General features: G+C 39.3%; 1 protein-coding gene across 5 annotated transcripts in view; it reads right to left on the bottom strand.

Annotated features, from left to right (window-relative positions):
* Positions 1-3,289: 3,289 nt before the first annotated feature.
* MAP2 (microtubule associated protein 2) overlaps positions 3,290-16,461 on the bottom strand; it is a 276,218-nt gene continuing 263,046 nt past the window's right edge. For 4 of the 5 annotated variants that reach the window (XM_027122623.1, XM_027122604.1, XM_027122608.1 and 1 more), the window contains 4 exons: positions 13,110-13,202; positions 11,066-11,147; positions 7,372-7,484; positions 3,290-7,153 (listed from right to left, as the gene is read on the bottom strand). In XM_027122623.1, coding sequence (XP_026978424.1) covers positions 6,938-7,153; positions 7,372-7,484; positions 11,066-11,147; positions 13,110-13,202 — 504 coding nt within the window. In that variant the 3' untranslated portion in view covers positions 3,290-6,937. The remainder of the gene's footprint in view (positions 7,154-7,371; positions 7,485-11,065; positions 11,148-13,109; positions 13,203-16,461) is intronic. The other variant, XM_027122613.1, reaches the window with a different exon arrangement.

Raw genomic sequence — 16,461 nt, forward strand, 5'->3', positions numbered from 1 at the left:
TAATGATCGTGAATGCCGGCCTACTGTTGCCAAATCTTTTAACTTTTCAAAGATCCAAATCTGGGATTTTGTGTGTATGTGTGTGTGTGAATCTTCTTGAGTTTGAAAACAGGGTGGGAACCAAACAAAGCACAGCTGGAGGCCACAGGTCTATTACCTCAACGAGGCCTGGGGGTAGGAGATTTTAGTGGAATTTGAGGGCAAAGTGGGAACAGCTGTGGTGTGTTTGTGATGAAAAGGCATGAGAAGAAAAAAGGCGGCTTTAAGGGTGTGTCTGTGGTGTTTCTTTAAGGTACTTAAGAAAACCTAGGAAGGACAGTATTTTGAAACAATTTTAGGTTGCTGGAAAGAGTACTTTTGACAGAGACAACATTCTAGCCTTGAATTATTTGGGTCATAGTTCTACAAGTAAGTGCCACATCACAAAAGAGGAACATTTCCCCCCCATAAGCTGCACAGAGGGTTATCCTGCCCTCCTACATTATATCTGAGTTAATTTGTCTCTTCTTTGCCTTAATTAAAAAAAGCTTTCATTGTGTCACATAGCTAATTATTAGAGAAATGCAAATCAAAACCTCAATGAGGTATCACCTCACACCTGTCAGAATGGCCATCATTAAAAAGTCTACTGGGGGGCTTCCCTGGTGGCGCAGTGGTTGAAAGTGGTTGAAAGTCCCCCTGCCGATGCAGGGGACGCGGGTTTGTGAAGATCCCACATGCCGCGGAGTGGCTAGGCCCGTGAGCCATGGCCGCTGAGCCTGCGCGTCCGGAGCCTGTGCTCCGCAACGGGAGAGGCCACAACAGTGAGAGGCCCGCGTACCGCAAAAAAAAAAAAAAAAAAAAAAGTCTACGAACAGCAAACGTTGGAGAGGACGTGGAGAAAAGGGAACCCTTGTACACTGTTGGTGGGAATGTAAATCGGTGCAGCCATTCTGAAAGACAGTATGGAGGTTCCTTAAAGAGCTAAAAATAGAACCACCATATGACCCAGCAATCCCACTCCTGGGTATATATCTGAAAAAATTGGTAACACTAATTCAAAAAGATACATGCACCCCAAATGTTCATAGCAGCACTATTTATAATAGCCAAGACATGGAAGAAATCCCAGTGCCTATCAACAAATGACTGGATTAAGAAGTTGTGGTATATATACAATGGAATATTACTCAGCCATAAAAAAGAATAAGATACTGCCATTTGCAGCAATGTGATTGGACCTAGAGTTCTATGCTTAGTGGAATAAGTTGGACAGAGAAAGACAAATACTATATCATATCGCTTATATGTGGAATCTAAAATATGATACAAATGAATGTATTTACAAGACAGCAAAAGACTCACAGACATAGAAAACAAACTTATGGTTACCAAAGGGGAGAAGGAGGTGGGGAGGGACAAATTAGAATTACAGTATTAACAGATATGAACTACTATACCTAAAATAGATAAGCAACAAGGATTTACTGTATGGCACTGGGAATTATACCCAATATTTTATAATAACCTATAATGGAATATAATCTGCAAAAATACTTAATCATTATACTGTACACCTGAAACACAATATTGTAAATCTACTTCAATTAGCAAAAAAAAGACTTTTATCATGATTCCTGCTACCAGACAGATGTCTTAATCCCTTGTGGTTTAAAGACTTCCTTTACGAAGTATAACACAGATGTTAATCTTAAAAAATTACTAAAGAAAAACTCTAATGATTTTGGCTATATTGCTCCAAATCTGTATTATTACCAAAGGAAGAGTAAATAGAAGGTGATGACACGATTGGTAGAAGAAGTAGGTTTCAGTCAAGTGAGAACATGAGTCTGGAAAACCTTCAGTACAAAAGTAATTCTTCCACCAGTCACACGTTTCTACCACTTGAAAACTAACCTCTTCGACATCGGAGTCGGTGACATTGTCTGAACAGTTTTAGGAGTGATTTTTACCTGTTAGCGGTCTCTGCCATGGAGCTCTTCCTCCTTGAACACGTTAGCAGCGACTGGAGGAGCTGACGCTTCTCAAGCTTTAATGTGCCGATGAAATCACCTAGGGGAATGTTGTAAATTGGCCTGGGTGGAGCCTGAGGATTTGCATTTTGAACAAGCTCCCAGGTGAAGCTGCGCACAGTCTAAGCAGCAAGGAGCTAAAGGATGAATAAAGATAGAGAGTAGGGCTTGTGGACGTCGAGGATGTCTGTTTTCACGGCCTGCACGGCACTGATTTCTCTCTCTTCTGGCAGTAGCAACCTGACTTGACTTTGGAGGAAATAGTTTCTCTCCATGGTTAGTTTATGGAGTTCAGATAAGGCCACTTCTCCCTTTACTCTCCACCTACCCCAACCACCTGTGATAGAGTTAGGTCTGTGACCCACCCTCGCCAATCAGCATAAGTGAGCAGGTGACCCACGTAATGCAATGATTTTCAGAGCTTGGATTTTGGCTAGTGCTGTTGGGAAAGAGGCTTCCTTTGGGAGGCTGTGAAACCTGGAGCTCCCAGTAATCATAGGGAGAGAGGTGCCTGCCTGAGGATGAAGACAACATAGAGGAAGCAGAACGAAAATTTGAAAAAAAGAAAAATTCCTGATGATATCTTTTGAGAGCCTAGATCCAGAGTTGAAAAAAGAGTCTTTTTTATTTTATAATTTTTAAAAAACATATTTATTTTATTTATTTATTTTTGGCTGCATTGGGTCTTCATTGCTGCGCGTAGGCCCCCCTCCAGCTGCCGCGAGCGGTGGCCTCTCCCGCCGCAGAGCACAGGCTCCAGGTGCACGGGCTTCAGCAGTCGTAGCACGCGGGCTCAGTGCTTGTGGCTGGTGGGCTCCAGAGCGCAGGCTCAGTAGTCGTGGCGCAGGGGCCCAGTTGCTCCGCGGCACGTGGGATCTTCCCGGACCAGGGCTCAAACCTGTGTCCCCTGCATTGACAGGCGGGCTCCCAACCACTGCGCCACTAGGGAAGCCCCAAGAAAGAGTCTAAATGACATTTTTTGAGTGCCTGGATACATCCTTGCCTGAGGCAGATACTCCTGCCTAGTTGGATACTTGAGCCAATAAATTTGCTTTTATACTTAGGCCAATTCGAGTTTCTGTCACTTGCAACAGATAGCATCCTGCTAATACAGTAGTGAGAGGGCCTGACACATAGTAGGCATTCAGCAGATAACTGTAGCCTTCTCTTCATAATTTTTCTTTGGTTGGATTGAGGAATTTAGATTAGATTAGATTAGATCATATTATATATTATGGTTTTTTTCCAGAGAAGAAGAAACAATCTGAAACTATCAGTTAGGTGACAAGCAACTTTATTTTGCAAAACAATCACTATACAGCAACAAATACATTTGCAAATTTTGCTTGAAAAACATGAACTAACTACAACCAGCCATTGAAGAAATGCCTTTCTATGGTAACAGGCTCTAGAATTATCAGAAGAAAGAAACCCCCCACAGATTTGTAGCGGCATGTTGGAACCTTGGAATCCCAGCATACAGAGTATACTTTTTGTTGATTTTTTTTTTCTTTTTGCTAAAGTTGAAGTAGATCTTCATGATTGACATTTTAGGAGTCTAAAAATAAGCTTTTTCCTGCTAGGGACTTGGCCTCAACCTACACACCCAGGCTAAAAATCCTAGGTGTTAGAAAACAAACATCAATGCTAATTTTAGCACATCAGTCTTTGAAGGAATGTCTAGAATTTGCCTTTCCAAGCCATGGATCTATCTTTTCTGGCCACTTAGACCACGAATAGTTTATTTTCCTCCTTTCTGTGGCATGAAAAATAGGAGAAAATACTATACTTGCAGCTATGTCAGAATCAACCACATTGAGATTATTTCTTTAATAATATTGACATATTTTGGTTGATGATCCCATTTCCTGCTCTATAACTATATGAGTGTGTGGAGAAGGTCAGCTACCATCAAGTACATCTTTCCATTTAACCAAGTTCTCTCTTCAGCCTTCTTCAGCTATACCTAGTTAGTGTTACACAGGTGTCTTGCTTGTGGGTGGGATTTTAGCCCATCACCCTGCTGGAACTCAGCAGGAGAATCCAGAGAGAGTTGGTTCCTAAATGAACATGGCCTTTGAGACTCATCATGGACTCGGATCTCTCCTGCATCATTGTAAAGTACCCAATTATTGGTTGCAGGTGACCCAGAGAGAGTGAGTGGGCCTTTTAACTCTTCACAGCTCTGGATTACTTATGTTTCCTTAAACAGGTTCTCAAAGGCTAAAGCCAGAGAGAAACTGGCATTAATAGATCTAGAATTGGAACTATGAAGCCTTAATTTCTAGATCAGCGTATGGATGTCCCCACAAGAGTGGTGTTCAAAAAGCTTAATTTGTGTCGTTAATCTTGAGTGTAAAGGCAAGATGGGTTCCACCCCTTATCCCCATAAGAAGACATTTAGCCTGTGTTTCTTTCTTTTACTTGTACAAATTATCGGGTTCATTTTGTTAACTTTTTATAAAGAATTTGTATTTCCATACAAAGCAAGGGCATTTATTCATTATAATTTTGCTGTGATTTGAAGTAGACATTTGTTTTAATGCCAAATCTTATAACTTGGTACTTTATATAATCTTTATTTTAGACATGTATTTGTAAGAAACAATTTTAATATGTAGATCATGTTTACTTATTCTTAATGCTTATAAAAAATTTAAACCAGGTTGAAAAAAAATACTTGTTTCACAGGTTAAAACTGTTCTAATCAGCTGTTAACTTCAGCTTTAATCACTATCTAACACTACCAAACACATAAGAAAATACTGTTAAGTCTCCACACTCCTATTCTTTCTTCTCCTATATTCTGGTGCATTTCAAGGGAAGCTGATGAATAAAATGCCCAGATGGGACAAATCAAACCTCACAGCAATAATTAGGCAGAAAACAGACACATCCACAGTCCTACTCAGTTATTTCTAAATCTTTGTCCTATAAAATAACTGATCTATAAATAGTTTCAGAAATGTTTGCCTACGTAAAACCTCTTAGTTGAGAATGAATGGTGCACTTTTGCTCCTAGAGTTTCTTTTATGGAAGTCGCATTGGTTGTAATTTCCAACGGGTCACAAAATGGCACCGTGTCTCTGTCTTTGCATCCCTTGGCTTCTTTCTTAGATGCTACTATACTAGCTTGTTGCCTCAGTCCATATTCATCATTTTTTTCCTTTATATTCGAGAACTGATTTGGCTCAAAGGAATCAAACGCCTACTGGACCATTTGCCTTTAACTGTTCAGATCCAGCCTACCATCCCTGAGCAAGAAAAAGAACAGATAAAATACTAGAAAGCATCCATCTAGCCTGGTAACCCACTGCCTTATTCAGGCTATTGACTATTTCATTGCTTATTCATAAATTTAAGATGAATGATTTGTAACGTGAATTAATTAATAGATTTGTGATTTCTAGACCTCATCTAAAGTCAGAATGGTATTATCTACTGATAAATAATAGTGTTCCTTTACAGAGTACAATGTTGGAGTTATGAAAAAACTGATTTAGATATCTGCATCTCCAATATTTTATAGCTATAGCTTCTCAAAATACCGTATTTTTCCCTTCTGATCAAGGGATCTTTGGGTATGGAGGTCAAACATTTTCTATCAGATAATTTAATAAACAGGTACTATTTGGAAGAATGGGATAACATGCCCCCAAATCCCACTGTTAGTTTCAACTTTAGCAAATGGAAAAAAGAAAGAAAAAGAAATCTTAAGAAGTCTGTTTCATGAATGATTACAGGAATAAAACCCAAACTATCCTGTGATTCAAAATAAGATAAATCCATAATCTTACACCAACAATCTGTAAACCCTTTTATGTATAACTGGACCCACCCCCACAAACTCCATGTTGGTGAAAGCAAAGAAAAACAAATTTTTTCTAGCATCACGGGAGAGACTTGTATCTGGCACTAAAACAGGGTTACAGCTTTGAGTTGTTACAGAAAGCAACTTCATGCTAAAACTTTTTGTCTTTTTAAACTTTTTTTTAATAGGGAAAGAACCCTGCTAACACCTACTTTCACATACCTAAAACTGCAACACCAAAGGGTGCAGGAGACACAGATGCTGTGAATAAGGAAGTATAATATTCAAGTATATGAGGAAGTATCACAAATGGCCACAGAGAAATATATATATATTTATATCTATAATACTGTATCAAACAGATGGAAAAGGGGTGTGAAACTGGTAGTGTGTACACAAATCTAGCTGATCAACCAACGTTCTAATCAGACACGAGTCCACCCTAATGAAAGTGCTTCACTCCTAAGAGATGCACTTTATACCACTTCCTCAACCACAGCTCAAATGCGTCGTAACTATTTCTTAATTAGTTAAATAATTTATTGGATTGACTTATACTCTGATATAATTATCCAGGTCCCAAATGTTAATAACTTAATTGAATCTTTCTTCCCATTTATACAAAATAACGCTTTAAAAAAAACTTATTTCTTACATGCTCTTCCCTTCCTGCAATCAGACTCCTTGATTTAATTTAACCTGTAATAAGTTACAATGGGCAGCTTTTTATCTTTTCACCCAGCAACAAAATAGTGAAATGAGCAGCTTGGATTTTAACAAGGCCTTTCAGGATGTAGTGGATAGCCTTCAGGCACATGAAAGGTAGAAATGCAATTTTTAAAATAATATTACTCCATGCAAAACAGAGCAGAGCAAAAATAATTGTCCAATTGTACTCATGTAAAGCCAGTATCTTCCTTTTACAAATGGAAATCAAGTCAATTTCTGCATATACTATTCTTTTTTAATATAAAATTGTAACAATTACTACAGTTTGGGAATGAGATTATTTATTTTATGGTTTGTAAAGAATGAATATAACACCTGCTCAGAGCCCACTCCTGCCAAGAGCTCATGCCTAAATAGTATTACTTCAATGCTAAACAAGAAATATTCACAAGCCCTGCTTAGCGAGTGCGGCAGTGACATCCTCGGCCAGGGTGGCAAGCTGGGGGGATTCGAGCAGGTTGATGCTTCCAGAAGAGGAGACGTTGCTGAGTCGTCGGGGGGATGCCACGCTGGATCTGCCTGGGGACTGCGTAATGATCTCAGCCCCGTGGTCCACACGGGCCTTAGCATGCTCTCTGAAGTTCAACTTTTGGCTGTCAATCTGTTTAAGACAAGCATCAGTCCTCGTTAACTCAAGCATCTTAACTGTTGCTTAGCTCTTTCTCTATATCCCAGAGCTGACGTTCATGTCACTTCTATTCAGCTCTACCATCCCTACTTCTAGATGTCCAGGCCTTCAATTTGGGACCCATTTTGATGAAGAGTATTTCAGAAGGATTTTTTAAAAAGGCAAGATCGGCTCAGGATCTTGTTTCTTACCTTGACATTACCACCTCCAGGTACGTGGTGAGCATTGTCAAGTGAACCAACTTTAGCTTGGGCCTTTTCTTTGAAATCCAGTTTCACACTCTCAATTTTCACACGCCCACCACCTACGTAGGAGAGGAGAAAGGCTTTTAAATGCCTTGCTAAAATTAAATCTTATATTTGTGGTGACTAGTTCCCCAAAATGATTATAGTAGGTAGACCATGGCAAATGACAAACTTAATGAACTCTACTATCCCTCCGACCATGGATGTGAAGGGAATCTTTTAGATTTCTAGACTATACCATTTTCCCCACACCATCTACGGTAGTGACATCCTTTTTGTACCATTACGTGGATTGCTCTACATGTTAATTCCTTTCTCCTCTACTCATGTCTAATCTAAAATATCAGGGGGGTTTTTCTTGTCTATGTGATAAAAACTCTAAAAATAACACAATGAAAGTATCATATGTATCCTTTCTCAAACTTGGCACATTTAGTCTCTTATTTCTAAGGGAGCAAATTAAATTGCAATGAAGCTCTTCTTTAATTTTCTTAATGGTAATAGGTCACTTGTTCAAAGAACTATTAGGCTAGCAATGGAGTGCATGTGGGTAATATTACCATTTGTCAATTTTCAGCATTGATAGCTTGACTGATGAAACTGGAGTCAGGGGCTAAGTTGCTTAAGAGCTTCCATTTTAATTAGCAGATGGAGTGATAGGAAGAGACTCTCAGGAGATCCCATTCTTTTCCAGATGCCATAGGACCAATGTGACTCTGACTTTGATCTGATAATACTGAGATGGAGTTTTGACCATGCCATTTCCTTAAATGCTAATTAGTCTGAAACTCGAGGATCTGCTGATAGATGAGAGTGCCATGAGCCACCCTTCTGTGGCACTCCCCATTTCTGCACACCTTTCTCAGGCTTAGGAATGTAAGGAGTTCTACATTGAGTTGTCCTTTAGCCTGTTCTTGAGCCTGTCTGCTGATGTCTTTGACCTGGAAGAAAGCTGGATTAGATACCTTTACCTGTCTCCACCTAAGGGATTAGCTTTGACTTGCATTATTAACTTGGTTTTGGCGCTATGCATTTTTTTGCAAGGCCAGTGGTAAGCCACGTGACCCTCTACTATCATTGCATCTCTCTTGGGATTTTGATTTGGGAAGAATACCTGAGGGACTCTATGGAAACATGGAAGAGATTTTTCAATTTTGGACTCTTGCTGCTTATTTATCTCTGTAGACGAGAGAAAGGTCTGTTAAAACTTTACAGGTCTCTTAGGCCTGTGGTGTTTTTCTCATGTGATACCTGGACATTTATATTAACACCCAATTACCTGGCCAGGGGCCCCTTGAAATTGTATGGTGTTACTGGATTAAGTTTTGAAGATTCATTCATTCTCCTCCTGAAGGCTTAGGATGTACATGATGTTATTTAACTCATGCTTACAGAAGACATGTAGTTGTCCTTCCCTCAAAAGATGCATAACTGCAGGAGTGTTATCCTTCCAACATTTTACTTGGCCCCATGGGTCTCACTTGTTGGTTGTTACAGGATTAGTGTGATTCATAAAACATAATTATATTGGTTAGAGTCTAGAAGATGTTGAGCTTTTAGCTACATGAGATCAACTTTCTTAGGATCTTACTTTTCTATTTTTTGGTGGCCTCTGATAGAAATTGTCTTTTCAAGTTTTCTTTTATGGTTATATGTTGTGTCTATGTAACCTTGTTAAAATTTTTTTGAACTGTATTTTGAGAGAGAGAGAAAAAAAATAACAATGTAACATTGACCCAAAATATATTCAGAAAAGGAAGACTGAGAAGTCTACTTCTGTTGAAGTCCTACTAGGTATTTTTACCCATTTGAATTCAGACATCTCTGCCTTTGGTTCTGAAAAATTCAGAACCCATTTGAATTCAGACATCTCTGCCTTTGGTTCTGAAAAATTCTGGCCCCCTCAGGAGCAGTAACTGCAGAAGACTATAATCCCCATCAAGCTTCATATGTCCCGAAGTGAAGTCCACAAGACCGGATATTTCAATTTGTGGCTCCAGGTATCAAACTGTTTCCTTTATTTTCTCCTTAGATATTCCACAATCCAAAGTAGCTTTGTGAAAAGCTTGCTATTGACACGGATCATCGTGCTAATACATCTTTATGAACTTAGTCACCTGGTTCATTTATTACGAAGTAAGAGCTAGATTTAGAAAAAGGTGGGAGTCCATGACAATAGCCTTTTATGACCAGTAAAACATACACAGAATATTTTCTTATCTATATAAGATTTTTCTGTGCATCAAGACCCCAGGTGAATTTAACTAAATGTATACTTACTGTCTGGAATGAAAGAATCCGATATTGTCTTTTGTATTCTGGAAGAAAGTAGGCAGTGTAGCCAAATACTTCTATCATACTGTTGGCACAGTACAAAGTCAACTAAATGTTTGTAGACTTAAGTAATAGATGGGGGGTTGTGAAGATACCCACATGGGAACATATCCCTGCTGTTTCCTAAATGACAGAGAACTAATTCCAGGGTAGCAATTCTGAAACCAGGAATGGAGATTCCTTACTCGTAGTTTCTAACTCCTTGACTTGCCTTATGAACTCCCTTTGCCAAAGAGAAGCCCAATTTCTAGATATGTTTCCAGTTCGTTTATCTATTTTGAAACATATCCTATCTACCTTTGTTTTTCAACTAATAAATTCTTCTTAATAACCTCCTGGTCAGAAAGCTCATTGGGCTCAATTATTCTTATACCTTGTTTTGATAACATTTGAGACAATGATTAATGGGAATAACCTATTACCTGGTTTAATTAAGATGCCAAGCATAGATGGTTAAAACCAATTGCTTCCTCTTGTCCTTCAATGGTATATATAAATTGTGTCAAAATATTCTCAAGAAAATTTACAAATTTGACAGTTGTCCATTATTTACATATGCATGGAGGTGGATTTAGCAAAAACATAATACATGATACTCAGAAAAAGTGACTCATAATACATTAGAGGGAATTAAAGAGGGAAAAATCCCCAGCAAGATGAGTAGAAATTCTACCTTAGAGCATCAGTCTTATGAGATATTCTAGAAAAACAAGAAGTCCATGGTCAAATAAGTTGGGGGAGACATTGCATTCTGAGGATTCACAATACTTATAGACCTGGATCTGAGAAATTCAGCAGAAAAGTTAATTTTTTCAGCTTTGCTTAAGCACAATCCTTTTTTCACATAATGCAGAAAAACAATTTCTTGAAAAATCTTTGGAAATGCTTCTGGCAGTGTATGTATTATGTATAAATACATGGCCCAGTGTATTTTATAGACTATATATTTCCAATGAGCTCCAACATGCATGTTGCGTACATCGAGATAAACGCATCTCATGTACCTTTTAATTTTTATTTATTTATTTAATTTTATTTTTTTGTCTTTTTTCTCTCTTTTTTTTTTTTGTACCTTTCAATTTTTAACATGTCCTATGATACGTGGCCTGTGTGTGGTTACTAAGTTTACTTGTCCAAGTGAAGATGCCTTGAAATTTCTCATGTAAATTTCTATTAATAAAAGCATGACGTATCAGGATTTGGAAAAGTCCTTCCAATTAGATATTTCACAGCAACACAAATTTCGCTTGTCAATTTCTTGAATCCAATCTAATATCTCCCAGACTACTAAAAAGTACGGATTTACCTGGCCTGTGGCGGATGTTTTTCAGAGAGCCGCATTTGGATGTCACGTGGCTTAGGTCTATCTTCTTGGTGACAATCTGTACCTGTGTGAACCACATAAAATGTGCTTAAAATAGTTTAGACATAAACAACCCCCAAGATCATACGTCAAATCTAGAAACATATCCAAACTCACAACATACAACAACATATACATACAAATGGGAAAACACAATCTTCCATAGATCCTCCCACATGTTTGGTTGGAAAGAAAAACCAAAGTGAAGGAAAATCCTAGAATAGAAGATTTTATTAGCAGAAAACAGATCATGCCCCAAGGGGATAGAAACACCTGGATGCATACGGCAAGCTTCCACCCAGAGAACGAAGCCACATCGTGTCAAACCTTTCCATAAGCAAAGAGCCAAGTGAAGAGAGAAATTATGCTTTAAAAAGTGATTTTTACATAAAAGTGACCAACTTTGCTCATAGAAACAAGAAGCCCAACACTGCTTTAAGATAACAAGAAGAAGAAAGCTCTAAACATGCTTTTTTAAAATACTATTGTCATGTCTTGGCTAAATGGAATTTTTATTGCACACCAAATTATCAATATAAAATGACAGCATTTTTTCTTCTTTGTGTCTTGTTGAAATTATTTCATCTCCCAATATTTGAAACAGTGCTTTCCAAGTGTGGTTCCTGGTCCATTTGCATCAGAAATACATGGGAATTACTTAATTGAACACTGGAAATGGCGTCAGGGAATCTGCACATTTGAACAAGTGATTCTTCTCTAGGGGAAAGTTTCAGACTACTGTTTTGGAGGTTGGAAGCTCCCTTACTTACTTTAGAGATCATTAGTTATCTCAATTTATCCTTTTCCATGTAGGTGTTTTGACCGGCAGCACCCGTAGTAGAGGGCAGCTGGGTCTACCCTCTGATACCCTCAAATTATTTCCTAGGACCAAGATTGCTTCTGTGAAAGTACCACATGGTGTGAGCTTACAGTCAGGGCAACAGGAAGGAGGGCAACCTTGTCAGTGTAAATGCTGAGCCTGGAGCTTAGCCCTGCACCCTGGAAAGAGCCCAGAAAACCTTGCTGTGGTCCTCCCACATGGCATATTTTCACACCCAGTGGAGCTACTCTGAACATCAGGCGACAGCTCCTGCTAGAAGGCACTTGCTTGTCTCTCCTTTCACTGCTTGACTCCATCTCTGCCCAGTTGAGGAGCAAGGAACCAAGAGTTATTAGATAGGTGAGAATTCCGGATTTGATAATCTATAAATTACCTGAGTCACAGACGGTCAGAATCTGAAGTTTAGGTGACAGGATCTGTAGTATAGAGAGTCACCCAGTTCGCCTTTTTTGTTATTCTAATTTTACAAAGAACCATGCTTTCTTTAGCTTGAGTTTGCCTGTTTCAACTCTTCCTCAACTACATTTGAGAAACACGGATTCATCTTTCCCTTTCTCTCATAGGATATTATTTTCACTCAATTTAAGAGACAGGAAAAAATTCCATCAAGACAGAGTATACTGGGACTTGAATCTTTTCACTGAGTTACAGATGAGCCATGCTTCACCAGTTTTGTATTATTCCAAATGATAGCCCAACTCTCATGAATAATGAAGCACAAAATATTGACATTATACACTTTGGGTACTTTCAAGTACATCAGACTTTGCCCCAAGAGTAACTTAAATGGAGCTAGAAAAGTGTGTGCACAGCTGACTTTTACAGGGGCGTAGAGACAGCATGAGAAAATACCTTGAAGCCAAAGGCCAGCAAACAAATTGGCAAGTGAGGTGGGTTTTCCATCTCCCCGAGAACCATGGCGTACCCCATTAAAAAAGCAAGAATTCGCCAGTGATCTTAGAGGGAAGGATGGGAAGGCCATCACCAAAAATGCAAGGTTGACAAGCTCCCAAACCAGGGGGACGTGTGGAGCAGCAACAAGAAGGGGGGAGTGTGTTGGCAGGGAGGCAGGAAAGGAGACCAAGTGCCTGCTGTGCAGATGGCTCCACACAATCAGGACGGCTCCTAACAGAAGCTTCTACTTACATTTCCGCCCCCAGCAGAATGTTTGATGTTATCCCTGGAACCACATCTGGACTGAACCTTGCTAAAATCAATCTTCTGGTTTAAAATCCTAACCTAAAAGGAATTGGAAGTAACTTCACTGTGCATTTTTCTTTCAATATGCTGGGTACAGGGAACCAGAAATGGGCAGCACCAGAGGCTCCAAACTCCCTTGCACCTACGTAATCATTTAAGAGAAAAAACTAACACTGAAACTGAAGAGCAGATCTATCATATGAATATGAGCCCCTTTTCTCCTGCACCCCGCTCCCCCAAGGGCCAAATGCTTGAGAGCCTTAGATATCCCAGCCGTAGGCTGCTATAATCTGGAAACAATATAGGAAAAGAAAAATAAAACTTGAATTATCTGTGAGGAGGAGGCTTCTGATATTGTGGGCAATGCTGGGACTCAGGTCCACTCTCTGGAAGGGCCAAGATTGTAGTTCAGCCCAGGATCCTGAAGGATACCCCAGTGCCCTTAATCCCCCTTAATCCCTAAAGGGTCACCCATCACAATTGTGAATCACCTGGTACACTTGACTTGACTATGATTGGTCCACATAGAACAGGTGAGGTTCACATTGGTCTGGCTGAATGCTACAGGTGAGGGTTCTCATTCATCCAGGGGAAGAAGCCCTGGTTTCCCAAGATGGTCAACAAGGAGGCTCTGGGCCTCCTCTCCTGAAAGGATTTATGATTCCCTTGCTGGTCTGGCTCGGTAGCCTTTTGAAAGGCCTCTCTCTGACAACTGCTCATAAATAGCCCTTATTCTTGGATTTGGTGTGAAAGCATTATTTCCGTCTTTAGAGGGGAGAAAACCAAGGACCATTAGCTAGCTGACTTGTACTGAGTCATGAACAGGTAGTCCAGGCCTTGGTTGGGCCCAACAGATATGAGGTTAGGTGTTCTATTTCTATTTTCAGCAAGTCCAGTACTCACCTTGAAGGCAATAGTAAATCCAGGTAATAGCAACTCCAGATCTGGAAAGATATTACTCCGGTGTAATGTAATGTGCAAAGTAATAACTCTTGTAGCTTCTTTCATGTGTTTTTGAGTTGTGCGTGTTTTGGAGGGCCAACAAGCAATGTAAGAATGGAAGGAAAGGTTTATTTTTGTTTGTTTTATCTTACTTTGGCTACAACTACCCCCCAATAGCTAAAGGGAAATCCCGTCTTTAGTGGACAATTTATCCTCTTATATATGAAAAAAAAAGCTTAATAAAATTACCCTAGATATACAGCTGTCTCTAAGAATGGTATTACATCTCTTGGTATTCGCAAAAAAGAGTAAAAAATTCAAGAGCACGTTGAATCCTGACTATTTTTAACTAGACAAAGCTTAAATTGCAGCATCTGCCTAACGTTGACAAGATAGCTCGTTCCTTTCAGGAAAGTATCATTCACAGCTCTCATCGGCAGCCCAAGGGAAGGGCCTCTCGTCAAAATCTGAATTCAGAAGACATGATGATTGGGCCACTCTCTAGGGCATAATACAAATTCCTATTAAAAAAAGGGGGGCTATCACAGAGTCTGTATCTAACCATATGTGTAGTTGCACTGTAAGAGTTTCACATAAATTGTAGATGCAGATAATGAAGTCACTAAGGGCCACTACATTTCAAACCTCACAGGTAAGTTATTTTTAGAAAGCAAATAATTTTGATTTGTTATTTCTAATAATAATACTTTAAATTATTCTCCATAAGGATCTATTTATTTTGGCAATGAAACAGAATTCATCTAAGCCATTTTTCTAATCCTTGGGGATATACAGAGTCTCATATTTCATCTACAAATTTTAATTTAGAGATCATAAGAGTACCAATCAAGTGACTCATTACCAAGTGACCAAAAGCCAAATGTTAAATCTGACTCATCTGTTGCAAAAATGGAAATTCCAAATTCAGTTATATAAATTTGTTTGACTCTAACTTTTAATCAATTGTTTGACAATTTTTATGATTTCGAAAACGAATGATTCAAACCCAAAGGGGACACATTGCCTGCATTATTTAGAGATGATTTAAATCTTAAATTCTAAAACTTCAAGGCCAACTTCAAAGTCGATTTTCCCTAAAATCATAGATTTTCTAGCGGAAAAAACTAGCTGGCCTTTTTTTTGTTTTTTTTGGTACGCAGGCCTCTCACTGTTGTGGCCTCTCCCGTTGCGGAACACAGGCTCCAGACGCGCAGGCCCAGCGGCCATGGCTCACGGGCCCAGCCGCTCCGCGGCATGTGGGATCTTCCCAGACCGGAGCACGAACCAGTGTCCCCTGAATCGGCAGGCGGACTCTCAACCACTGCACCACCAGGGAAGCCCTAGCTGGCCTTTTTTGATGGTAGACTATATTAACCCATGTTTGCTTAATTTGACATGCATTAATAACACATTCTTTACATATTTCCATAATTGAAAAAACTTCATGGTATATATATATATATATATATATATATATATATATATATATAAAGAAGATGTTGGGGGTAGGAGTTTTTATTAATTAATTAACTAATTTTTGCTGTGTTGGGTCTTCGTTTCTGTGCGAGGGCTTTCTCTAGTTGTGGCAAGCGGGGTCCACTCTTCATCGCGGTGCGCGGGCCTCTCACTACCGCGGCCTCTCTTGTTGTGGAGCACAGGCTCCAGACCTGCAGGCTCACGCACAGGCTCACGCACAGGCTCCAGACGCGTGAGTTGTGGCTCACGGGCCTAGTTGCTCCGTGGCACGTGGGATCCTCCCAGACCAGGGCTCAAACCCGTGTCCCCTGCATTAGTTGGCAGATTCTCAACCACTGCGCCACCAGGGAAGCCCCATGGTATATTGCTTTTGTCTAAAATGAGGCAAAGTATGACATTCATTTTGCTTAATGGTTGAGTGGACAGAAATAAAACCACTCTGGGCAGTGAATGTTTGATGTTCAGTAAGTTTTACACTCGAGCTTGACAACTTATATCTGAGCCATGTGACTCACATTTATGCCTTAGCAAAATTACAAAATACTTCATGCCAAATATCTCTAGGATCATTGGCAAATAACACCTTAGAGAGTTAATTCCACAAATACAGGCAGTCCTCAGCAACCATCCCATAAAATAGAAAAATAGATGACTGCTGTGAAGCATAAGGCTTTATTTCAGATTAGTTTTTTTTTTATCAGAGTTGAGTTTAACTTTCTGTTCTCTGTGGATAGATTGAAATAAAAACTACTTTCTTTGGGAAGAAATTTTCATTGGACTTTTGTTTTCCTAAAGCCTATGTCAAGAGAAATTATGTTAACATCTTAGAGACTGCCTAGAAAAAATATAATGACCTTCTAATTTACAAATGAACTAATTT

Source organism: Aethalodelphis obliquidens, unplaced genomic scaffold (genome assembly GCF_003676395.1).
Source record: "Aethalodelphis obliquidens isolate GAN/ISIS:26980383/991018 unplaced genomic scaffold, ASM367639v1 scaffold2, whole genome shotgun sequence".
Classification (NCBI taxonomy): domain Eukaryota; kingdom Metazoa; phylum Chordata; class Mammalia; order Artiodactyla; family Delphinidae; genus Aethalodelphis; species Aethalodelphis obliquidens.